The 26,793-nt window shown below is 45.4% G+C and overlaps 1 protein-coding gene across 5 annotated transcripts in view; it reads left to right on the top strand.

Moving 5' to 3' along the window:
- The window catches only part of PDE1C (phosphodiesterase 1C), a 536,801-nt gene that overhangs the window by 64,769 nt on the left and 445,239 nt on the right, over positions 1-26,793 (top strand). For all 5 annotated transcript variants that reach the window (XM_027539481.1, XM_027539483.1, XM_027539487.1 and 2 more), the window contains exon 2: positions 20,782-20,832. In XM_027539481.1, coding sequence (XP_027395282.1) covers positions 20,782-20,832 — 51 coding nt within the window. The remainder of the gene's footprint in view (positions 1-20,781; positions 20,833-26,793) is intronic.

The raw sequence follows: 26,793 nt of genomic DNA, 5'->3' as shown, positions 1-26,793 counted from the left end.
ATTTATTGACAGGGTCTTTCTGTGTCCCTGTCCCATGCCAGCTGTGAGAATATAAATGTGAACAAGATAGACAAGGTCTCCTGCCTCATGGAACCCACAGTCTATCAGGGGAGACGGGCATTACTTCTGCAAATCCTGAATCCATTACAGATTTCATAAATGCCATGAAAGAAAGAAAGGAAAGGAAGTGGGTACAGTAAGAACATACGATGAGGGGACCTCATATAGTCTGAGTGAGGTACAAAGGGTGGGCTTCCCTGAGGATATTCCCTCCACTGTGCTCCTAGCACTTTGTACTGAGGACCTCCTTGGTGCTTCTTCAACTGGGCTATTATTATTTTCACCATTTTTTCCTCCAGCCCCCACCCCCCACCCCCCGACCCCTGACCAAATACTGAGCTCCTCAAGAGCAAAAATCTCACCTTACTGCAGTTCCCTTTTCCAAGCCCCGCCCAGAGCTGAGCACCCACTAGGGGCTCAGCAAACGTGAGCTGAGTGACTGTATGATCCGTTGCTAGGGGAGACCTCCTTTCCTCAGGAGGTGTGTGTGTTTGGGGAGAGGTAGAAGGCAAATATGGAGGCAGTAGGATCTAATTACAGAGAAGGCGATGGCACCCCACCCCAGTAATCTTGCCTAGAAACTCCCATGGACAGAGGAGCCTGGTAGGCTGCAGTCCATAGGGTCACTAAGGGTCGGACATGACTGAGCGACTTCACTTTCATTTTTCACTTTCATGCATTGGAGAAGGAAATGGCAATCCACTCCAGTGTTCTTGCCTGGAGAATCCCAGGGACAGGGGAGTCTGGTGAGCTGCTCTCTATGGGGTCACACAGAGTTGGACACGACTGAAGCGACTTAGCAGCAGCAGCAGCAGCTCCCATGGGGTTGGCGGGGTGGGGGGGGCGGTGGCGGCGGGTATGAGTTTGATCCCTGGTTGGGGAGCTAAGATCCTGCATGTCTCACAACCAAAAAACCAGAATATAAACAGAGGCAATATTGTAATAGATTCGACGAAGACTTTAAAAATGGTCCATATCAAAAAATAAAAACAACAACAACAACAAAACCAAAGGATGAAACAGAGTGAATTTTCCACCCTCCTGTGTAAGTACTAATTCTTCATGGCCTCTGCCCATGTGTGGCTGCTTTTTGTAGCAGCATTAAAGGAGCCCCCAGAGAGGAGTTCTGATTGGATGTTGTGATTTGGAAAGATTCGAACTAGTTAAGTGTTGTGATGTATTGGGCTTCCTTAGCTTTGATGTATCCACGAGTGGAAGCTGGCTATTTTGGCAGCAGTGAGAATGCTAATCTGAATCACAGTAGCTCCTTGTTTAGTGTGGGCTTATTTTGTGCTGGGCCCTGCAATGTGCCTTCTCGCCACTCCATCATGTCCCGCCTCAGAGCCTTTGCACTAGCTGCCCCCTCAGCCTGCCATGCTTTTCCCTGGATATCCCCACTTCAGGTGGGTGTCTGCTCAGAGGTCCTCATCAGAGCTCCACTTGATCATCTCATCTGAAATTGCATCCCAGTCCACTTCATCTTCCTACCTGAGTGCATTTCTCTTTATTGTACAAATCATATCTGCTACTAGGTTATCTTAAATGCAAACTCTGGCATTTTAGTCCACTTGGGCTTCTGTAACCAAAAGATCATAAACTGAGTGGCTTAAACCATAAGTGTTTGTTTCTCACAGTTGTGGAGGCTGGAAAGTCCAAGATCAAAACACCATCAGGCCCAATTCTTAGTGAGGGCCCAATTCCTTGCTGGTAGACAGCTATGTTTTTATAAGGACTAATCCCATTATGGGGGCTCTACCCTCATGACCCAATTGCCTCCCAAAGCCCTCACCTCCAAATATCATCACATTAGGGCTTCAGCATATCAATTTGGGGTAGGCTCAAATGTAGCACCTGGGGATAAATAAAGAGGTCACATTGTTTGTCTAGGGTTGTAAAAGATTTGTGTTAGTTTAGATATAAAATTTCAGTGTGACCACAAATTATGCTGATGTCTTCTTCACTTCATAGATTACAGTGTTTACTTATAAGGTTGCTCATCGAGCCCTTTCTTGAAACAACAGTGTGAAGAAGGAAGGACAGGTTTTCTGTTATTTAAAAGCCATTTTCTTGGAGAACCAGCTCAGACTCAGAGAGGCTGAATAAGGGAGTCAGGGCCAGGCAGAGAGAGACTGGAATTCAGACCAGGCCCTGGAAGTCTAAACGCAGAGCTCTGTTGCTGCCCTTTGTTGTGAGTGATAAGCTACAGTGGACATCAGAGTCTGCAAGCACATGAAAGTCGCTGTCCTCGTACAGCTTTGCTCACACACAGTTGCCCAAAGTGAGTAGAAAAAACTGTCTCCATTGACTGCATGTCCCTGGCCTTTCAGACGCGGTTCATGTCTGTCGGGCTCTGTGCAAGGGCCAGCTGACAGGATGTTGGAAGCTCCAAGGCAGTGTTTTTTCAAATCTCATTCTGAGCTTCAATTCAATTTCCTCAGACAGCGCTGTTCTCCCCAGTCAAGGATACACACCCCTACCACTGCAACCTCACTCTGTATGGGAGTACCCTGGACTTTTCTGTCACAGCACTCATCACAGTCCTTAGCAATCAGACTCCAAGCTCATTAGCAGAAGAAGCTGTGAGAGAGAAAATGAAAGATGCTGCGGTCCTCCAGGTAGTCAGGAGACGCCCCAGGGGATGCGACCATGGTTGTGCTTGGAAGAAAAAGATGCGCTTATGTGAAAACTACAAAGGGAAACAGAAGAAAGCATCAGGAATGCACCCTGAAGATTTGCAATGTGCATTCCAGAAGCGCCCGAGGCCGCCTCACCTCCCCTTAACATGATTTAGTTGGAATGTGTCCTCTTAGTGGGGAGGCTGTACAAATTGAACAAATCCAACCAGGAACCGCCAGATGAGGACTGGCACTCTTTGAGAAATGGATAATGCTTCCTGTCTTTCTGGTTCACCCATAGATTGTGGTATATTTTAATAGTTTTCTCTTAAATGATAAAGTTGGCCACCAGTGCCCAGGTCCCTGGGAGTTTCCCCCATCTACAGCTTGTCCTTCTCTGCCTCCTCTCAGGGACCAGAGGTGGGTCCTCCCCCACATTTTTTTTGTGAGTCAGTTTTTCTAACATAAGATTAAAGGTGCTGAGCACATAGTTTTGTCCATCTCTCAGTTTCTCCCCTTGTTAATGGTAAAACGAAAGGACCACAGTGAGGTTTTGACTTCCTAAGATCCCAGAGCATCTGACTCCAGAATCCAAAGACACCGTTCACCCATTTCTGCAGCAGACAGTGGTTGAGATCTGTGTGTCATGTACATGCTAAGCAGTGAGGATAGAGAGGGAATTAAGACAGTGTTCCTACTTCCATAGAACACACGTTATTGGAAAAATAAACCCAAAGGAAATAATACGAATACCATCGTCTGGCTTTTATTGGGCATCTCATCTCATGATGAGATGGTGCTGGGTAGCTCACCCATTTTAGCATGGGCTTCCCAGGTGGTGCTAGTGGTAAAGAACCTGCCTGCCAGTGCAGGTTACATGTAGTACACATGGTTTGATCCTTGAGTTGGGAAGATCCCCTGGAGGAGGGCATGGCAACCCACTCCAGTATTCTTACTTGGAGAAGCCGATGGACAGAGGAACCTGGCAGGCTACAGTCCATGGGGTCACAAAGAGCCGGACATGACTGAAGCAACTTAGCACATCTCACCCATTTTATCTCCCGTCCCAGTAACCCTGAGAGGTATTGTGACTTAGCTGTGCACATGAGAAAGGGATTCAGGGAAATTTGGTAACACAACAGAGGAGCCCGGATTCCAAGTCAGGTCTGTCTGACTTGAAAGCCTCCAATCTTCCCACCTGCTGTGATAGAACACTGGTGTCCAGAGGACAGAGCAGGATCCCAGAGAGTATGATTCTCTGGGGGTGGTTGCATTTGGGTCTTGGTGTGTGAGTGGGCATTTGTTAGTTGGAGAAAGTGGTTCAGTTCAGTCGCTCAGTCCTGTCTGACTCTTTGTGACCCCATGAATCGCAGCACGCCAGGCCTCCCTGTCCATCACCAACTCCTGGAGTTCACTCAAACTCATGTCCATCAAGTCGGTGATGCCATCCAGCCATCTCATCCTCTGTCGTCCCCTTCTCCTCCTGCCCCCAATCCCTCCCAGCAACAGGGTCTTTTCCAGTGAGTCAACTCTTCGCATGAGGTGGCCAAAGTATTGGAGTTTCAGCTTCAGCATCAGTCCTTCTAATGAACACCCAGGGCTGATCTCCTTCAGAATGGACTGGTTGGATCTCCTTGCAGTCCAAGGGACTCTCAAGAGTCTTCTCCAACACCACAGTTCAAAAGCATCAATTCTTCGGCACTCAGCTTTCTTCACAGTCCAACTCTCACATCCATACATGACCACTGGAAAAACCATGGCCTTGATTAGACAGACCTTTTTTGGCAAAGTTTTGTCTCTGCTTTTGAATATGCTATCTAGGTTGGTCATAACTTTCCTTCCAAGGAGTAAGCGTCTTTTAATTTCATAGCTGCAATCACCATTTGCAGTGATTTTGGAGCCCCAAAAAAGAAAGTCTGACAGTCTTTCTGCTGTTTCCCCATCTATTTGCCATGAAGTGATGGGACTGGATGCCATGATTTTAGTTTTCTGAATGTTGAGTTTTAAGCCAACTTTTTCACTCTCCTCTTTCATTTTCATCAAGAGGCTTTTTAGTTCCTCTTTACTTTCTGCCATAAGGGTGGTGTCATCTGCATATCTGAGGTTATTGATATTTCTCCCGGCAATCTTGATTCCAGCTTGTGCTTCTTCCAGCCCAGAGTTTCTCATGATGTACTCTGCATGTAAGTTAAATAAGTATATAAATGTATATACAATATTTATATTGTATATAAATAACAATATACAGCTTTGATGGGGAAGGACATGAAAGTCAAGAGAAGAGTGTGAATAAAGGCATCAATAGGCAAGTGCCCAGAGTGGACCCCGTGGGTAGAGGGCTCAGGATGGCTGGTAGGCAAGGATGTGGAAGGATGGCTGCGGCCTCAGCAGTCAGGCATGGACTCTCTCCTGGAGATCAGGCTGTGGGGAGACCACAGATTATATTTAGAAAATGGGACAAGACGGAGGATTGAAAGCTCAGATGCCTTCGGGATGCAGGCAGGTACATAAACGAGGTAATGAAAAGCAACAGTCACTCAGTCGTGTCCGACTCTGTGACTCCATGGGTGGTAGCCTGCAAGACTGTCCATGGAATTCTCCAGGCAAGAATACTGGAGTGGGTTGCCATTCCCTTCTCCAGGGATCTTCCTGACCTAGGGATCAAACCTGGGCCTCTCGCATTGCAGGCAGATTTTTTTTCTACTGTCTGAGCCACCAGGAAAACCCTGATTATCCTTGATATGATTTGTTTCCAGTATCAGTTCAGTTCAATTGCTCAGTCGTGTCCAACTCTTTGCGACCCCATGGACTATAGCACACTAGGCTTCCCTGTTCATCACCAGCTCCCGGAGCTTGCTCAAATTCATGTCCCATCGAGTTGGTAATGCCATCCAACCGTCTCATCCTCTGTCGTATGGTCATTTAAATCTAAAGCCTCCTCTATACTGGAAACCATCTCAGATGACAGAGGATGAGATGGTTTCCAGGATAGAGGAGGCTTTAGATTTAAATGACCATATCCTGATGTTAACTACATAAGTCCGTCCCATAATTGTGGGAGATTTCATCCTTAGTTGAAATTTTGTTTGTTGCTCTGATTGAACTTGAATAATAGAGGAAAATGTATATTTATGGATACGATCAGAGCAGGAATTAATAACTGGTTGGGTGAGGGGCATCTCATCTAGTAATATCAATAGTGGTCTGAACATGACTATAATTTTTCTTTTAAGATACATTTCCTAAGTGAAAGTTGCTCAGTCGTGTCTGACTCTTTGTGACCCCATGGGCTATATAGTCCATGGAATTCTCCAGGTCAGAATACTGGAGCAGGTAGCCGTTCCCTTCTCTAGGGGATCTCCCTGACCCAGGAATTGGACTGGGGTCTCCTGCATTGCACATGGATTCTTTACCAGCTGAACCACTAACCAATTAGAGCCTTGGAATGGAGAAATCCACCAAGGTAACCCAGAAGTGCTAGACAGGTAATTGGCCACAAACTCAACAATTGGATTGATTTTTAAAACTAGCATAAGATCATGTCTGTGATAGAAAAACATTTGATTCATATGCAAAGGTCCAAGAAGTCAAGAAAACATTATAAAGGATCATACGAATCAGGTGGAGGATCGTGGGTGAGTTGTCTACTTCAAATGTCATCTTTTTTATCCTCCCGTGGGTTTAGTTTTCCCTCTGAGCATTGTTTGAGTAATTTTGAGGTCAGCAGTCCTCTCTATAGGCCAGTAGGTTGGTTCATATTTGTTGAGGGGGACCTTGTGCAGGGATTGTTGAAGGGTTCTTCTGCGTTCTGGGGTACAGAGAATAAGATTGCTGGGAGCTGCTTTCAGAAAGTTTGTATCCTCTTGTTTTAGGTTTTGTGATGGAGAGATGTGTTCATTCCAGATAGTCCTGAGAGGTACTTGAGATGAGAGGGTGGTGATCAGGGAAGGCCTCTAGGACACGCCATTTGGGTTGAGACCTGGAAATTTATAGATGAGATTTATAGAGAAAGACCTTGGAACTAGACTGCCTAGTTATGAATCCAGCTCTACTGTTTACCAGCGCTATGGTGTGGGCAGGTCACCGACCTCTCTGTGCCTCAGTTACCCCATCTGTAAAGTGGGGTAACCATAGCCCAACCTCCCAAGGTGGTTCAGAGGATTGACTGAGTTAGCACTCATATGTGCTTAGACTGGCACCTGGAAGGCCCGTGAAGGGGTCTGCAGGGGTTGCCGCTACTGTTAATAAGAGACCTTATTACATTCCAAACAGGAAAAGGAAGTGAAAAGGCTTGGGAATGTGTTCAGTGAGTTTGAGAGAGAGAAAGGTGGCCAGGGTAGCAAGAGCTGTCAGCCAGCAGATGGGAGGAGATGAGGTCAGATCAGGGAGGGTTTGTAGGCAGTGATATGCACACAGTGAGAAGCATTGAGGGTTCTAAGCGGGGAGGCAGTATGGTCTATGGGTTGGCTGCCAGGCGGAGCAGGAGACCCTGGGAATGTGTTAGGGTCATCCAGGTGAGGGTCTCTGGATGCTCAGACCAGTGTTTTAGGAGAGGAGCTATGAGTTAGGGTGTATTTTGGAGGTAAGGATTTGTTGATGGAAGGGCAATGGGAAGGAAGGAGACCATTTCTGCCCTGGAGGGAGGAAGGTAGTGGGGAGTGGCGCCATTGACTGAGAGTGGGAGAGAGCAGATTTTGGGAAGGAACATTTTGCTTTGCCATGCTGGGTTTGAAAGTCCTAGCGCATACCCATGTCTCAGGTAGGCAGCTGGAGGGAAGCGGACCTGAGGTGAGCAGTAGCAATTCATGTCACTGTGGTGAACTGCTCCCAAGGGAATTCAGATCATTTACTTTTAAACACTGCTTGCCAAGCAGAATACATTTGCCTCCAATCTGTGGCCCCCAGTGGTTCCCAAACTTGCATTCATTTTAGAAAGTAAATATAAATTGCTAGATTAAGAGTAAACCTTTAACTGGTTGCTAGCAAAGCTCTTAGGTGTCACGGAGGAGGAGGGTCCCTGGCTACTTGGCCTGTGTCCATCCAGGGGCCTCTGTGACTTCACTGCCAGTCCTGGCTTCCTCCACTCATTTACCAGCCCCTCACTTAGCAGCCTATGTGCTGGCCCTGTTCTGGGCTGGAGGGAAATTGTATGAAATGTGGGCTCTGCTGTGAGAAGCTCATTCTAGCGGGCATCCGAGTTCCTTGCCCAAAGGAATGATATCTTGTGCTAGCTTTTTACTTCTGGTTATCTTTTTTTTTTTTTACATTTAAGATTATGTATTTATTTACTTATTATTGAAGTGTAATTGACTTACAGCATTGTGTTAGTTTCAGATGTACTGCAAAGTGATTCAGTTATATATATGTTTATATAAAATATATATTTCAGAGTCTTTTCCCTTATAGGTTATTACAAATTGTTGAGTGTAGTTTCCTGTGCTCTATAGTATGTTCTTGTGTGCTAGTTTTATTTACTGGAGGCATTTGATCTGTTCAGCCTGCAGGCAGCTGGTAATGATGCAGTGATTTATGGTGCTGGACATATCAGCGATGGCACTGCATGTCCAAGCCACGTATTGGGTGTGTGTGTGTCTGTGTGTGTATGTGTCTGTGTGTGTGCACCTGTGCACTCTGAGGTGCTTAGGGAGTAGCTCTGGTAGTTGTGGCTGCGTGGTTGACCTGTGCCCCAAGTCTGAGGACCTCCTTGTTTGTCTGAGCCTTTGTGCCCTGCTGGTGGCTTGGCTAGGGCAGACAGTGATCTTCTAGGTCATCTGTCCTATTTAATACCTGTGGAGAATCTGAAATATATATTTTATATATACATATATATAACTGAATCACTTTGCAGTACATCTGAAACTAACACAATGCTGTAAGTCAACTACACTTCAATAATAAGTAAATAAATACATAATCTTAAATGTAAAAAAAAAAGATAACCAGAAGAAAAAAAACTAGCACAAGACATCATTCCTTTGGGCAAGGAACTCAGATGCCCGCTAGTTCTATAGGTCATCTGTTCTATTTAATACCTGTGGTCCAAGCAGAGAGAAACTCACCCTCTCTGCTTGGACCCTACTTCTCACATGCACACCCTCTCGGTCTCTGTCCTCAAGTGGGTTTCAGAGTCATACTGGTAGCTGTTCTTTTTAACAGCATGACTGAAAGAAACCAAGGGGACTGGACACTGAGTTCAACAGTGTGCACTTTTAAACCACACAGGGTCTTTCCAGTGAGCTCTCAGAAAGTGTGCTTAGCTGTTCCTTTTTAGGAAGGTTATGTTCTTTAACAGCTCGCTGCTCAGAGTGTGGCTTCTAGACCAGCCCATTGGCACCACCTGGGAACCTGTTTGCAATGCAGAATCCCCGGCCCCACCCCAAACCGACCGAAACAGAAGCTGCAGTTTCACAAGATCCACCAAGGGTTTTTGTGCACGGGGAAGTCTGAGAAACACTGCTTCAGATTGCAGCCTGCTGTAAAATTCAGCCTCTTTGCATGGCTCCTGAATGTACAATGAGAAGTTTCCCAGGTGCCCTGTGTGTCTCCTGAGAGCCAAGCGAGAGGAGAACCTTGTCTGAGAAGGTGGAGATCGGGCTTCGCCTGGAGATCACTGTGGAATGCATGTTCACCAGTGGGTTGCCGAGGCTGTCTTTTCTTTTGTCAATGATTTAAGTGACTTTACTTTTGGGGGTCAAGGCCTTGGGATATTTTTGTCAAATGAGGGGGGAATGGGGCTTGTCCATCAGGAGAAGAGAGGGCTCACGGGGCCGAGGCCATGATCGTTGTCATCAAATGTTGGAAAACCCTGAGAAGGAATAGAAATCAGGCCTGTTCTTGTGAGGGCAGAAGGAAGACCTTCAGAATGACTCCATCATCATGAAAAAGCTTAACATTCAGAAAACTAAGATCATGGCATCTGGTCCCATCACTTCATGGCAAATAGATGGGGAAACAGTGGAAAGACCGTCAGACTTTATTTTTCTGGGCTCCAAAATCACTGCAGATGGTGATTGCAGCCATGAAATTAAAAGACGCTGACTCCTTGGAGGGAAAGTTATGACCAAACTAGATAGCATATTCAAAAGCAGAGACATTACTTTGCCAACAAAGTCTGTCTAGTCAAGGCTATGATTTTTTCCAGTGGTCGTGTATGGATGTGAGAGTTGGACTGTGAAGAAGGCTGAGCCCCGAAGAATTGATGCTCTTGAACTGTGGTGTTGGAGAAGACTCTTGAGAGTCCCTTGGACTGCAAGGAGATCCAACCAGTCCATTCTAAAGGAGATCAGTCCTGGGTGTTTTTTGGAAGGAATGATGCTAAAGCTGAAACTCCAGTACTTTGGCCACCTCATGCGAAGAGTTGACTCATTGGAAAAGACTCTGATGCTGGGAGGGACTGGGGACAGGAGGAGAAGGATACGACAGAGGATGAGGTGGCTGGATGGCATCACCGATTTGATGGACAAGGGTTTGGGTGAACTCCAGGAGTTGATGATGGACAGGGAGGCCTGGCGTGCTGCAATTCATGGGATCGCAAAGAGTCGGACGCGACTGAGCGACTGAACTGAACTGGAGGTTGCAGAACTAATTAGAGGTGAAGGGGCCTATCTCCAGGGGCTGAGCTCCCATTCCTAGGCACAGTCCAGGCATGAGCTGGACAGGCCCTGTTTGGGACATGACAGGGAGTCTCAGCAGGCTGTGTGGAGTGGGACCAGTTTCAGTCCTGTGAACTGTTGAAAAAAGAGAAGAGCTCACAGAACGAGGTTCAATTTCAGCTTATCAGACCTGACTGGGGCAAGTTACTAACTTTCCTAAGCCTCAGTTTCCTTATCTGAAAATAGGAATCATAATACTTACCTCATGAGATGGTGTGAACGTTTAATAAAAATTATGAGTCCAAAAAAGTTATTGGTGTAAAGTTCTTGCCAGCCTGGCATGAAATAGGGCTTAATACACTGTAGTGTTTTCCTTCTTCTCTGTATTCATCTCCTTTTCCTTATTTGAATTGAGCTTAATTAGTTAAGAGTTTGAACAGCTGGCGTGATGTTGGATTTCAGTCTTGTTCACTATTGATCTCCTTAACTGCTTGTGGTTGTTCTGGGCCTGGTTTGCTCAATTAGGGGGCATTTTAATGAGGCCAGAATAGTAGGGGGGCCCTGTGTGGGTACTGCTTTGGTCACTCAGGTGTCACCCCTGTTGTGTGCCTGAGGCCTGTGGCCTGAGGTCTGTGGTGGTCACCAGGGCATCATCCAGGAGGGCCAAGCAGAGCCCACAGGCTGTCACTGTCAGGAAGCAATCTGGCCCACTTTGGGTGGAGGGCTTTGGAGTGACTGCTGACCCTGGACCTGTATACCTGGCACCTGAATATGCAGACATATCTGCTCTTGGATAAATTCACATGTCTATCTGCAGATGCAACATGTTTGTAGAGGAGAATGGGAGAGAAGGCCGAGTTGCAGCGAGAGGCATTTTATAATTTATCAAGATAGGAAAGAGCATCTTTCTCTACTTTTTACTACTGCCTCCCTCAATAAAAAGCATTTCTTGCTTGAGAAAGGGAGAGATTTGGGGTATAGTTGGTCAGTCTCAGTCTGCCCCGTGGTCCTAGAATGCACAATATTTCTTCCCTCTCCTATCATCCTTTCCACCTCCCTGGCTCTCACCTGTCCCAGGTCTCCTAGAAGCCTCTGTACTCCTTATTCCAGGCCCCCCAGCCTCTCCCTTCTGTAAACAAGGACTCTTCATTTGACATTCAGCAGAGTTTAAGTCAGGCTTCCTAGGTGGTGCTAGTGGTAAAGAATCCGCCTGCCAATGCAGGAGACTTGGGAGACTTGGGCTGGATCCCTGCATTGGAAGATCCCCTGGAGGAAGAAATGGCAACCCGCTCCAATATTCTTGCCTGGAGAATCCCATGAACAGAGGAGCCTGGAGGGCTACAGTCCATAGGGTTGCAAAGAGTTGGACACAACTGAGTGACTGAGCACAGAATTTAGATCATGTTGTATATTAATATTATGTTTTCCCAGCTTGACCTCAGGTTTCCTGAGGTCAGGACCTGGTAGCTTGGCCAGGTGGTTTTTGCAGAAATACCAATACCATGATACATTCATATTGCAATGACTCTAATAAACTGTGTCAGGAAGCTCAGTGCCAGGCTTCTGGTCTCAGGGGACTACTCAAGGACCAGTTGTATTTATCATTAGTCCAGCAAGACATGTGGAGGCAGGGAGTGGCAGGGAGGACTCTGGGAGTGCTCAGTGGAGGTTAGTAGATTGTTTGAGTAACTGGAAGCCATGTAAAGTTAGTCTGAAACCTGGCAACTTGGAAAGAGAGGCCAGGAAAAGGAGCCAGGACGTGATTGAAAAGAAAAATTTCACCTCTATTAATATCCTAGTTTGTTCCATAAAGGATGGGTGTACAGAGCAAAATAGAAATGAAATATAATTTGTAGAATGACATTGAATATAGATACATAAGTGTACAAAATCAGCACTAGGGAAGAAAGAAATATATTACATGAGCCTTTTCATATGACCTGAATTCCTTCAAATTAATTTTTGAAAAAGTAGAGACAGTCTGTTTCCCAAGGTATCTTCTCGGTTGGCAAGGGCTTCCTTGATTCTCTGTGTGTGTGTGTTTCCTCACACTCTGGGCTGAGTGAGCCAATTTGACCTCTGGCCCACAAGCCTTGCCTTCTGCAAGGATTTGCCCATTACTCCAGGAAAGAAGGGTCTGTAAGGTACACCATCTCTGCCACTCACATCATCAACCCTGATGAGTCATCACTACAAATTGGTTTTATTTTCTTTTGTGTTAGAGCTTGATTCAGAGTCCATTTGACAGCCAAATTGGCCCCAAAGGTATAATGAGGCAGTGCCAAGCATTTCTGAATAAAGAAGTGGAGAAGGGAGCGGGCTGAGGGGGGTGGTGATACCTTTTTTGTCACTAGGGCACATGGTCCAGCTGGATTGCAGAGCTTGGTTCTGTTTACAGAACTGGAGAACAGAGAGCCTTCCTCTGCGGCGCTTCTGACCTGAGGCTAAGTGGAGGCAAGACGAGGAGTTCTCCTGCCAGGTCTGGGTTTCTTGGCAAAAGGCTCATCAAACAGTACTGATACTCGGATGTTAAAAGTGTGATGGGCAGCACATGAGTTAAGAGCACTGGCTCTGGAATAATGTGTTGGATTCCATTTCCAGGTCTGCTGTAGTTGTTTCATCACAAGGAATTTTCTCAAGTTCTCAAAGACTCAGTTTCTGCATCTGGAAAATAGGGAAATCACGTGGTGGCCTCACAGAGTTGCCATGAGGATAAAATTAGGTGATGAAAGAGTAGCGCTTAGTGTGTTCCTTAGTTATACAGCAGCTCTCATTTTAAGCAAATTGGACAATATATTTTATAGAAGTATTTAATTCAGTGATCTTTTTGAATTATCCACTTTTTGGCTAATTCTTTTATGGCCTATCCAACCTGGCAAAGAGCCCCTGGAGAAGGAAATGGCATACCACTCCATTTTTCTTGCTGGGAAAATCCCGTGGATGGAGGGACAAGTGGGCTGCATCAAGAATTGGACGCGACTGAGGGACTGAGCACGCAGAACCTGGCAGAGATTTCCCTGCACACTCATCCTTCCTGCCCCCTTCAGTCTCCTGTCCCGCCCACGACAGGCTTGGTAATGTGTTACAGACATATCTGGCTACACTCAGACTCAGCATCAGAAGTCTTTCTAACACTGTACTCTGCTCAGCCGTTGCCAATCAGAGTTGTATATGTTTTTATTTAAAATGTATCCTGGGGTTGGCAAGCATCAATATTCATCAAACCCAAGGAGGGCAAAGGAAATGAAAGCCTTTACTTTTACTCCTGACAAATGACTCCGAGGGAGCTAAAGAGGTGGAGTACATTCCCTTCTCCAAGAATGCTGGAATTGGAGGTGGAAGAATTGGATGACATTTCCAGCTCTGATGTCTGGACTTAAGTCTGATCTCGGACAAACCACTTGATCTCTTGGAATGTCAGTTTCTTCTCTTGAAGAGAATCAAGTCTTGCCTCCTAGGAGCTGTTTTTATGAGCTGTACTGATTTCATGCTAAGATGAATTTGGTTCTTATTTCTAGTCCCCTGTTACTGTTTTCTAAGTAGGAAAGTTTTGATCAGGTTACGGAGACACTGGCTAGCTGGCATTCTTGCATGAATGTGGCAATGAAACTCTTCTTTTTGTAACTAGGTTCTTCCTCTTCTGGATCCTGCTGTTGTGAGTCCTGGCCCCGGGACTGCCCATCTCACAAAAGGGCCCCTCTCTACTGACAGTCTCCTGGTCTTGTGCCAGGTATGAGATCCCAGGCAGGTGACATCCCCCTTCTCTGTAGGCTGGTGCATGGCTCTCCCTGGGGCATGAGGAACAGGGTCAGACTTTCGCATGACTTTTCTCTAGGGGTAGCCCTCTCTGGAGCACAGATCTTATCTGCTTACATTTCTTGGAAGGCAGAGAGGCTAAAGGGAAAGGCCCTGGGCTTTTGAGCCAGGCATACCTTGGTTTGGAATTTGGACACACAAATTTGTGGTCTTGGAAAAGTTACCTTTCTGAGTTCCTGTGTCCTGTCTATCAAATGGGAATGACAGTCTTACTCAGTGTGAAAGCAGGGACCATGACAGGCTGTTCAGGGCTTTATCTGTGATTTAGTCAATGCTTGATAAGTATTCCTAAAGGACAGATACTTATAGAACACTTAAATATTTGGTATGTGTTCGTGTCCTTCTGGTCTGCTTCCAATTCTTGGCCTCTAGTGCACTCTGCATGGTAAGAGGCTGATCATTGACTCAATAAATATTGTGTGTTAGGCATTTAGGCACTAGAGATACGGTAGTTTTTTTTTTTTTTTTTCTTTTTTTCATTGGCAGAGGATCTGTGCTTGTGTGGGGAATTACAATGTGGTGGGAGGAAAATGCAGTAAACCCAGTGAATAGAGAACAGAGCATGTAAGAAGGTGAGAAGTGCTTCCAGGAGGGGTTGTGTGGGGAAAGGGGATGAAGCAGAGAAGGAAGGGAAGTTGGGAGCTGTGATCTTAATCAGGTGGTCGTGGAATACCTTAATTAGAAGATGACAGCTAAAGAAGAGAGTTAGTGACCTTGGACCAAGTCTCTTTCTCCCCAGTGTTCCATCCAGTTTTCCTTGCTTAGGTCTTTACAAGTAGAAGGCAAGGTAAGATGAAGCCAAGCATCTGTAAGTAATTCCAAGCTGTACCTTCTGCAGAAACTAGGAGGGGGCCTGGAACCTCATTCTAACACTCTCTTCTCTGAAGTCTCTTATGCATGGTTTTCTAGCCTGAAGACTTCCCAAAGGACCTCACCTGGAGAGGATTCCTGATGGGCCCCAGAGCTCATGGCTGAGCAGCAGCCAGTCAGCATGTTGGGTGGATTTCCTTGCAGGAAGCAAGGCTCTTCTGTGGACCTGCTTTCTCATTGTGTGTTTGGCCTGGCACCCAGCACCCCAGCTGCATTTATGCTCTGGGTGCCAGGTGCCAGGTTTTCAAAACAAGAATGGCCGTGTTTTGGGTGCTCGTTTTGGTTACAAAGCAGTGCACACCTGCCCATGCCACCACCGTGCCTGTTTGGACCACCCTCCCTGCCCACCTCCCCTGCATTCTGATGGCCTGAAATGTTAGTGGCTCAACTGGGATTGGGATGCTCATTGCTCTGAAATATCTTTCTCACTGTGCTGTCTCACCTGCCCCTCTCACCCTCAAAGCTGGTCTCCTTGGAGAATCCTTACTTTAAGATTTGTTTCTGGCCAGTTTTCTAGTTGGGGGTGGGGGTGCAGAAACATAAAGCAAACATACCGGGGACACACTTCATTTGGAATGCTGCTTCTCAAACATTAAATAGCTTTTGAGGCAGTTAAGTTCTAGAATCTTGTCTTCCCTTGCAAGACTCTAGTTGAGTGGGTTTGGGATGGGACACGGCATCTGTATCGTAGCACCACCTCCACCATCATCACTGTCATCAAGTCAGTTCCCTAGCTGAATACACCTGGATAAACCTCGATTGAGAGGCATGGTTTACCTCCCTAACTTGCTTATGTGTCAAAGTTGAGTGAAATCAACTGTGGTCATCCTCCCAGGGTCCAGCCTAGTGCTGAGCTCCTGGGGGCACTCAGTGCACATCTATTGGAGGTTAGGGGCGACGTGAGGTGTATCCTTTTATAAAGAACCCTTCACAGTGTGATGAGTGGCCTACTAATTGATCTCCATAGCTATGTTTGCAGTCTTAACTGTTGAATTTTTTTTTTAAAGCAGAGGCATGTCTCTTTCAGGATTATTATGACAAAACAATAGCATTCTGCAAAGACGAACTGAATAGGGGTAATTATTTTTGAAGGAAGCTGAGCCACACCACTCCCTGAATGTTGTTTTGATAAAGGTGTCTGAAGTTACACCATTTATTAGTGCTTTTCAGCCTCAGCTACTCATTGGAATCATCTGGGAACTGGGAAAGTATGGAGGCTTGGGTCCCACCCACTGAGGCCCACCCTCTGATCCCACCCACTGAATCTGGGCATCAGGGTTTTTAAAAAGTTCTCTAGTGATTCTGACATGCGACCAGAGCTGCAAACCACTGACTTAGAAAGTGTGGAGCCCCCTGGAGGGGGTGGGAGGGTGATTCATTTCTTGAGTCTTACAGGGAGTCCCATGGGACTCCAAAGATGGAAAGTCCCCTGATTTGTGATCCAAGACTGCTCTGACATGTATCTGAAATACATTTCATATACATACATATATAATATATAAAAATATATGTAAATATACATACATATATAATGACCCAAATCATATATAGTAGTTAATTGTTTTATACCCCTTTAATAAAAACATTTTTTTCTGATTGTAAGTATGGCGTGTGCTTATCCAACTGTTAGGTTTAAGTAGCAAAGCATAAAAACGGCTGATAATCTCCCCAAACGCCAGCACATGGAAGAAATAACTGTTAATATACCTGGTACACCTCCTTTCTGTTTCTCTGTGGTTGAATATACACGCAGCCTAGACATACAATTTGACATCAGTGGCATTAATGATACATACTGGTCTGTGTGTTATACCCAGCATGACTTTTGGTAAATCTACATAAGAACTTCCCTTAAATCTCATAATCGTTTTTATGAGCTCTTGCCAAATTCAAACTTTAATTGCATCTGATAAATGGAACATCTACTTCATTATTGAAGCTTGCTGGATTTTTTTTGAAATAGAAAGCAAACAACAGTGTAGGAAGGCCCCCTTGTGTGTCTGAGCTGGCCAGCATTGTGCTGGAGGGCTGTTGAATGTCTTGAATCGGTTTGTGGGCTGGAAACAGAGGGGCTTAGCAAGCTTGGCCACAACCACTCATTGTTGTGTTGGTCTTGGTTGAGTCTTAGTTTCATTTTTAAAAAAATTTGTTTTTAATTGGAGGATAATTACTTTGCAATACTCTGATAGTTTCTGCCATACATCAGCATGAATCAGTCATAGGTATACATATGTCCCCGCCCTCTTAAACCTCTCCCCACCTCCCTTCCCACCCCACCCCTCTAGGTTGTCACAGAGCATCAGCTTTGGGTTCCAAAATTTCATACAGCAAATTTCCACTGGCTATCTATGTTACATATGGTAATGTATATATTTCAGTGCTACTACTCAAATCACCCCATGTTTGCCCTCCCCCACTGTGTCCTAAAGTTTGTTCTCTATGGCTGCATATCCATTGCTGCCCTGTAGATTTTTAAGCCCTTTAAGAGGTCCTGTTTTCACTTGCCTTCTGGACTCATGTCGAGTATAGAAAGCCCAAATGCCAGTCAGCAAAAAGGTGCCTCCCAAACATGCAGGAGCTGGACCTGCCCATAGGAGGCATCTCAGGGGCAATCCATGGCTGGCCAGTAAGTCTGGACAGTTTTCAGTTCCTGAGAGAAGCCGATAACCTGCATTTATGTTTGAAACCTCTTGATTTTTAAATGCAGACAATAAATTGTTTAAAAATTAAATACGTTGTAGGGGCCAAGCAAAACACATCTGGGGCTTTTTATAGCCCTCTGGCACTGAGGGCTCCATCTACTGAGCCATCTGTGGCACTTGGTATCAATTTCAGTTATCAATGAACTACTTCATTCAGTTCTAAAAACATTGACTGAACGCAGTATTCTGCATGCCAGTCACTGAACGATTGGAAACACAAAGATGAAAAGTGATCATCCTTGTCTTCACTACAGTAGTTTATAGTTTAGAGCAGTTCTCAAAATATGGTCCCGAGAAGAGTGTTCTCCATATCACCTGGAAACTTGTTAGAAATGCAAATTCTTGGGCCCTATTCCAGGTCAGCTGAGTCAGAATCTGCATTTTAACCAACCCTGCTATCTGTTTCAACAGACCTTCCTGGTGGTTCTAGTGTCTGCTGAAGTGTGAGAACCACTGGCCTGGGAGGGTAGTGAGGCAGGGGCAGAGGTCTATGGAAGACAGAAGCTGTGCTGGGAGTCAGGGGAACTTTTCAGAAATGAATGGCTCTGGGACTTCCCTGGCAGTCCAGTGGTTTAAGACTTTGCCTTCCAATGCAGGGAGTCAGGATGTAAATTCAATCCCTGGTCAGCAGCTAAGATTCCATATGCCTCTGGGCTGAAAAGCCAAAAACACAAAACAATATTGTAACAAATTAAATAAAGACTTTAACATGAAGAAATGAATGGCTCCGGTTGAATCTTAAAAGATGAGCAGGAGGGAAGCAATGGGGAGGGCTGTCTGGGAGGAGGGGGCAAAGGAGCTGTAGCAAAGAGGACAGAGAGTGTTTGAGATTTGTCCACATATAGCCTGTGGCTGGGTTCTGAAGGCAGTACTGGGAGGTACAGTGAGCTGAGAATAGGAGGGGCCAGCTGTTCAGTACTTGGCCAGGTAGACCTGGTTGTATCTTGCAGGTGTTGGGGCATCATAGAGACCTTGTGGTATTGGGTCTGCATTTAAGAAAGTAATGCTGGGAGCAGGGTTCAGATTTCTTCTGGGTGAAGACAACTCTCCTGGCATGTCACTGGCCTAGATCTTATTTCCTGCCTCTCCTAGCGTGACTTGGATCTGGGTCAGCAATTCCCACTCTTGGATAGGGTGGCAGGGAAGGGAGGAAAAGCCTGGGGGTGAGGATGCAGCCAGCGATGCCTGTGAAATTGTGATGGTGTGTGCCTACTCCTTCTCTGTCCCTCGGGGAAGACATGTGCTCTCTAAGCTGAATGTTGTAATGGTGGCCGGTGTTCTCAATGATGGCAGTGGTCTTCATGATCCTACTTTAAAAGTGGCCCATCACTTTCTGCAGCAAATATGTTGGAGTATAACCTTGCTCTCTTTCTTTAGAGATCTGTAGTGTCCAAAGAGGAAGTGATTTGAACTCAAGCTGGGGAAACTCATGTCTATAGCTAACTAGGTCTTACTACTTTCTCTTGCCCTCCCTTTCTTTCTTTCTGTCTCCTTTTGTCTCTCTCTTTCTTTTCAAAATGCTAGAGTGTGAGATAGTGGAAGCAGGATGCAATGTCACCTCCCCCTGCTGGTCATTTTGTACAATGTCTTGTTTATAATAAATACAGAGTGGAGACAATGGTCCATGGAAATGACAGAAATATAAAGTAGCTGAAATCGAATCCATTAATTTAATAAATTATGGTAAATTAAAAAAAATTTCACCTTTTTGAAAGGGTGAAAGGAATTTTTTGACTCCTTCCGTTCTTTGCAAAATGATGTAATACATTTGTGAAGTAGCTATTTCTTGCATCCTGCACTGCAAATTCTCATAGATGAGAATGATTTTAATGATTACATTAGCAATTTCCTTTATTCTGCCTATGTATTGGATGTTCTTTCCTAAACTAAGATATTGAACAAGTTTTTTCCATTTGATTGCTTTGGGTGTTCATTCAAGTTGATCATACATACTTACAAAACACCCAGGGTTATAGTCTTTATGGGCATTGAAAGTGATATTTAAAGTGAATGAAACTTGTGTTTCAGTTTAACCTTTTTTTATTCGTGACGATGGTGTTCATCAGTATGTGTCCATGCTAAGTTGCTTCAGTCATGTCTAACTCTTTGCGATCCTATGTACTGTAGCCTGCCAGGCTCCTCTGTCCATGGGATAAAGATTGCCATGCCTTCCTCCAAGGGATCTTCCCGACCCAGGGATTGAACCTGTGTCTCCTGCATTGGCGGGTGAATTCTTTACCACTAGTACCACCTGGGAAGCTTGTTCATCAGTATGCTGCTGCTAAGTCGCTTCAGTCGTGTCTGACTCTGTGTGACCCCATAGACGGCAGCCCGCCAGGCTCCCCCGTCCCTGGGATTCTCCAAGCAAGAACACTGGAATGGGTTGCCATTTCCTTCTCCAATGCGTCAAAGTGAAAAGTGAAAGGGAAGCTGCTCAGTCCTGTCGGACTCTCAGCGACCCCAGGCTAAGAGCTCTGCAGCCTACCAGGCTCTGCCGTCCATGGGATTTTCCAGGCAAGAGTACTGGAGTGGGGTGCCATTGCCTTCTCCGGTTCATCAGTATAGGGGATAGTAAAGCTTCTAGAGAAGCTTTCTGAACAATTTTCTCGATCCTCTTATTTGTTAGCTTCTAAATTTAAATATCCTTCTTAACAAAAACCAACCTTACTGTTTTTTTCTGAAATCCTTGCCTTAATTTGCCCCATGGATCAGGAAAATCAGACTGATGTCAGGTAGTTGGGGTGCATTTGTGTGTTGAAGGACATCCCACTGAGAGGCAGCCTGAAGCAGAAGGATGTGCACTGGCTTGGAAGCCAGGCGTGCACACCTCTTACTCTGCCTGCAGGCCAGTTAACTCCCCTAAGCCCAGTAAACTAGGTACTGTTTAGGTTGCCAGCTTAATTCACTGTTTTAATCAAAATGATGAAGACATTTGGCTTCATTTAGGCAGTGAGAGCGGCACTGGAAATATAGAGAGGGAGTGAAGTTGCTTTTATCCTCTTACAATGACTTTCAAACACAGCTTAATAGTGAATCATCCTGAGGATTAGCTTTAGGTTGGCATCTTCTGTAGACACACATGCCTTGTACTTAACTGCATCTTCTGTTTTTTTTTTTTTTTTCCAGTTGCAAATGAAGCCGGAGATAAGACTGCCAGGCCACTTGCCCGCTTCTCCCGTGAGTAAATCTTGCTTCATTCCTCTCCTGGGCTCCTTCAGTGGCTTTTTGCCTGTGTGGTTCACCCTGCCAGGTGTCAGGGAAACACTGCCCATAAAAGAGTAATATAGGAGGTATATTCAGTGGGCTGATACTCCACTTGAGCCCTATCACCAGTGAGTTATTCATTGCTATTGCTTTTTCAATCTTTGGAATTGCGGTTTATCAAATTGTGCTCTAGGCCTTTGCTATGCTAAGTGTGGTCCTGGGAGCAGCAGAACTGACATCATCTGATGACTTTTTCAGAAATACAGGGTCCAAGGCTCCCCTAGACCTCCTGAATCAGAACCTATATTTCAGCAAATCCCCAGATTCCTGTGCACGTTTGAATTTGAGAAGCACTGCACTGGAGGATCCCCTGAGTGTCCTGCCGTGGGGTGAGACTCATTTCTGAAGAATGAGTACAGAAGAGTCTGTGAAGAGCTTGTAGCTGTCCAGGTCCATAGAAGTGTAGAAGCATCATCACCTCCCAATGTGGACTCAAGGCCTTGCTCTACTGGCTTTGCCTCAGTTCATTGACATTTTGAAACTCAGATGCAATCCATGACTGCTTCTCCTTTGGCACTGGAATATTTGTAAGGGCCTGGGAGCTCCCCATGAATTTCACTTGACTCCTGTCTCCAGCTCTTGATCCCAATGGATGAGCAAGAGTCAAAAGCCTCTTGGTGTTTTCTGTGCCAGAGTGATCAGCAAATTACACAGCAAGCTAATGCATTCCCTTGGATGAAAACCCAGATTCCTTGGAGTGGAAATACCAAGGGAGATTGAGTAGGGTTGAGGGGAGATGCTCCCCAAATGGGTGGAGCATCCAGTGGAGAAATAGCAGAACTGTGAATCAGAATAGATGGATTTTTGTTCCAGCACGATCACTGCTTGCTGGCTTTCACTTAAAGTAATTTAACTGATACTTCCTGTGCCTTAGCTTTCCCATCTGAAAAATAGGAAATTCATACCTACCTTCTCTCCTTTATAAAAAAGTTGCCATCTTTTGAAATGATGCTTTGAGAGGGGTTACACAGATTCTGAGTTAAGCATTGTTCACAAAGGTTGACCCAGTCTTGAGTGTGGATTCTACCATAGTAAGTCTTAAAACCTAGAGGTGCAAAAGTATCGTTTCTCTTTTGTTAGGACTTCTTCTAAACTCTGCGTTCTAGCTCTTTTGTGGCAGGGGGTGGGGAGCTTCAAAAATTTGGGATTGATTCCTAAAAATGATTTTTATAGAACTGTAATAATATATGGTAATGAAAGAGCATTAAGTGCTCACATTTTAGAAACTGTGTAATAAAAGTTGCTTCTCACAGGCCCTGTTTTTCACTGCTCTCCTACTTGGAATCATTATTTCCAAAGTAAGTATGTCATCCCACAGCTCAGTGAGGGTGATGAATATGCTTTTAGTCCCTTTATTTCTGCATCTCCTGAGCAGTAGTCGGCAAATGAATAAGCTGGAGCAGTAATGTGACCACGCAGTGCAGGCTGCATCCCTCGGGAGTTCCTGCTCTTCTGATGCTCCTCACGAGGTTAGGAAGGGGATGGAGCCCTTTAACCATGAGGCCAGAATGAAACCTGCAGCAGTTAGGCCCTTCACAGAGAGAAGAGGGTTCCTCCTTTTGTAAATGGCTTCCACATTTTCTAAATTGTGACACTGGGTTGGAGGGATGGTGTGTCACTTGAAAGCTTATTTGTAAGGAGCTGAGTGAAGAGATGAGGAAAAATAATATTGATACAGGAAAAAAGTAGATAGTGGCAAATCAGTTAAGTTGGGCTAATTCTGAAAAGAAAAAAAAGTCTCCTGACAGTCCTATGTCCTGGGAAAAAGTCAGATAGCACGTTATCTACTAAATCTTTCTGTAGAAAGTCCTAGAGGAGAAAAAAATAGATGACTTTTAGGAAGGAAAAAAAAATCCTCAGTGTAGCATTGTCTGATTGTCATTCACCTCACTTCACCACATTGAAAATGGCCTCTTTTGAAGTGTTCAGTTTGGGAAGACTGGAAGGGTTTGAATAGTAGACTTTCCTTTTGAGACTGGAAGGTGAAGCACAGTAGCATTCTCTAAAGTTCACACCTCACAGGACACATGAAAGCCCTGCCACACGGCCCAGCACAGAATTAGGAGAAAGAACACAGGCAGGTAGGCTTGTGAAAACTGGACCCTGTTCAGCAGAAAATACCTGCGGAGGGGAGAAGAAGCTGGCACACTGGCTTCCTTAGTAGTCCCAAGGTTTTCATTCCCTTTGGGGTTCTTACATTCAGATCCCTGATGCCTCTGCAACATGTTCGTTTCTTTGTAGATTTTGCCCCTGTTGAATCTATATACTTTTCTTGGTTTCCCCTTGTTGTAATGGAGATGAATTCTGATGATTATAGTAAGGAATCCTAAAGGAGAACTGGAGGTAAATAGAGTATAGACTCATGAAGACATCTGGCTTTTCCAAGGGCTGGCTTCCTATCCTACCATGGCCATTTCATTTACCAGTCTTGCAGGCTCTCTCTAGTCCAGTTATGAACCAGGATCACTTCCACAGTATAGCCCAGTGCTTGGGTTTCTTCTCTGTGTGACTGATACCACCACCCAGAACACCATGCTTTCCTCAAAGAAGTTGATTCCAAAACCCATGGGTTAAGCTTACTTCCTATAAGACTTAGACTGGAGACACTTGCTGTGCCATGAGGTGGTGGGGTGCCAGGAGGTGAGTCCTCCGAAACTCTGGATCCTGTCAGTCCCTTTGCCACCCCTGTCCTCATCATTTTAGGCTTAGCAGTGGCTTTGGATTAACCTGACCATAATCAGAGCATCTGTCTAACAACAATGGGTACAGTGAGGAACAAGGAAGTCATCCCCCTGGGAGTAGGGGGAAAGGAGCAGGAAGGAGTGGGGAGTGGGATTCAAAGGAAGTAGGGAATATCATCTTCCCCTCAGAAACCTGCAGAAAGATGAGGGTGTCCAGGAAAATGAGGAGTTGAGAATGACCCTGACTTTCAGGCACTGCTTGAACCCAAAGTACATTGGCTATGAGTCAACAGATGGTTTAGAATGGCTCTCACCACAAGGCTAGCTATCCTAGGGCTGGAGCCCCTGTGTGTGGGGACCACCCCTCTCTATGCAATGGTTGGGGTGAGTACTGCACTTGAAGCTTTCTGACAGGCAGGGCTAACATTAGCCATGCAGTGTCTCCATTGTTACAAATGAGAACAACGAGGCTGGGAGGAAAGATAGAGAATTGCTCACTGCTGGAATTCTAGGTCTTCCAATTCCAAATCTTGGCTATTCCCAGTGCACATTACTTCCTCTTTGGTCTAAGAGGTTAGAGTTTGCTGGTTCTGGGACTTGGGGGCTTTTCCAGCTCAATGGTGGAGGTGCTAAAGCTTTACTGCAGGGCAGGCTTCAGAGATCCATGTGGCTGTGACCTCGACTACAATTGGTTTCATCTGGGGTGGGAAGACTTTTCCTCCACCATCCCCTTCCACCAGCTTACTTGTATTAGGAATCACCTAAAGTAAGGGAAAAACCTGATATACAAATCCCCTTGGGAGTGGAAACACAGAGGGTTCATTCTTACTGTGAGGAAAATGATTGATTGATAGCAGATTTAGGCATTGTTTTCCCCAGATACCTGAAAGTGTTTCCTCAGTGTGTAAAGAAAGGGAGGGGACAAAGGGATTGCTTCATTTAATTGCTCACTTGGTCATTCATTTAGTTACTCATTCAAATAGTTACTGAGCATCATCATGGGCCTGCCCGTGTGCTAAATGCTAAGGACACAAATTCTGATGAAAGCAAGATCTCTGCCATTAAAGAGCTAATCAGGGAATTGGAGAAGTAAGGGGCTCCAATGGAGTGTGTGGAGGGAAATGCTGGAGGTTGGTACAGAAGCTATGGGAGCCTGATGCTGGAGACCTCATCTGACTGGGGGTGTGGGTGGATTCAGGGGAGCCCTCCTGGAGGAGGCAGGCAATCCTTGAGGCTTGGGGAGTGCATGGGGATTAACAGGTAAGGAAGGTAACTTCCAGTCCTTCAAAAAACAAAAAACAAAAAACAAAAAACAACACACAAACACAATACCACTTTTCAAGGAGTAAAGGCCATGTGTAGTGTTCAGACATGGCCACAGTGTGGCAGGAAAAGCCCAGATTTTGGTGTCCATGTCTCCTGCAGGAACAGAGGCCAGTGCAGTGGACAGAGCACTTTTTTGTGACGGAGCATGTGGCATTGGAAGAGACTGTGAGGAGGGAGGGGTTGGCCCCAGAGCTTGTGTAGCTGGGCAGCTCCATTCTGGAGTTTTGATTACTTCCCTAGCTGAGGGAGAATCATTTCTCCCCTGAGATTAGCAATGGTTGAAAAGAAAATAGTGGTGTCCAACTCAATAAGAAAATGGAGCCTAATTAGTAATGCCTACAAATGTGGCCTCTCTTGCTTTGGGAGGTAATCATCCAGATAGTGTTGAAAATAGATTATTCTACAAAGGAACTGGAGTAGTTTCTGTGGATGGCTGATAAAGCAAAGAGAAGTCGCCTGGTATTTTTGTACTGGGTGTTTGATTGGGTGAGTGGTCCCCTTTCTTGGGCAGAGATGGGCATGGGCAGATAGGGGTGTACAGCTAGGCTGGGTGCTGGATGAGCCTAGTACTTATTACATGATGATGTCCGTTGTGGAGCCCAGGGCAAATTCAGATAATGTCCCATAAAGTGCTTGAGTCTATTTAGAGATCATTTATAAATTGATGGTCATGGTGAGGAGGGTTTGTTGCAGGCATTGGGAGCTTGAGTTGACAGTGGATGGGTTACACAACCAGGATGATGAGAGCAAGGATAGGATAAAATGGGTGGGAGAAAGGCCTGAGAACTGTCACAAGTGGTTGTGAGCTGTGGCTGTTGGCTGGGCATTCAGTGTTGTCAGCAGTGTGTTCTGTGGATGGTCTACAGCCATAAAAAGGGCCCAGGACAGTGTAGGAAGAGGATGTGATTTCCTGGCTTGTCTTAAACAACTGTAACTGTTTCCAAAATGTTTAGATCCCATGCGGAGCGCTAGGTCCCACCTCAACAGTGTTCACAGACCAAACATCTTCATTTCTCAGTTGCTCCCACAGAAAGTTATCTTCAGCAATGGCAGCTTTAGAGGGTAAGAGGGCAGCAATCCAGCTCAGTGGTCTTCAAAATGGGGTCTCAGGGAACTTGTTAAAAATATGAGTATTTGAACCCCTCACCAGATCTGCCGAATCAGAAACTTTTTGGGGTGGGTCTCAGCAGTCTGTGTTTTAACAAACTCTAGTCATGATTCTGATGCACACCAAAATTGAGAACCACTGCTGTAGTTGGAAGGACTGTGTTGTGGTGGAGGTGGCAGAGGCAGAAGCCAGCATGCAGAGCAGTACAATGGTTCTATTTAGTTTCTGTATTATAGAACAATACAATTTATAGTTTTCAATTGCCCCAAAAGGAGAAGGGGGCGGCAGAGGATGAGATGGCTAGATAGCATCAGTGACTCCATGGGCATGAATTTGAGTAAGCCAAGAGATAGTGAAGGACCAGGAGGCCTGGCGTGCTGCAGTCCTTGGGATCCCAGAGTCGGACACGACTTAGCGACTGAACAACAGCAACAACAACAATATGTAATTACATACAGACATAAGACAGAACAGATGTTAATTGTTCTTGTCAAAGAATAGTATATTGTTATTTAATTTTTATTGGTGGAGTTTGTGGGGACTGATGGAGATTATGGAAAGACGATCTAAAAGTCCCCCTAATCCACCTCTGCGACTGGCACTGCTCTGCATCACCTCTTGAATCTAATCTTCTCTTTTCTAAGGTCATCTCCTACCTGGCTCTGGCCTTTCCTCTTCCACAACAAGGTCGTTGGAAGAACTGCTAGGCTGGCCCTTAGCTTCTTTCTTGTAGCTTCAAATCACCCTCCACACTGTGAC

This window comes from Bos indicus x Bos taurus, chromosome 4, assembly GCF_003369695.1.
Source record: "Bos indicus x Bos taurus breed Angus x Brahman F1 hybrid chromosome 4, Bos_hybrid_MaternalHap_v2.0, whole genome shotgun sequence".
Classification (NCBI taxonomy): domain Eukaryota; kingdom Metazoa; phylum Chordata; class Mammalia; order Artiodactyla; family Bovidae; genus Bos; species Bos indicus x Bos taurus.
Note: the sequence above shows the minus strand (reverse complement) of the source record. Positions and strands in the feature narration are given on the sequence as shown.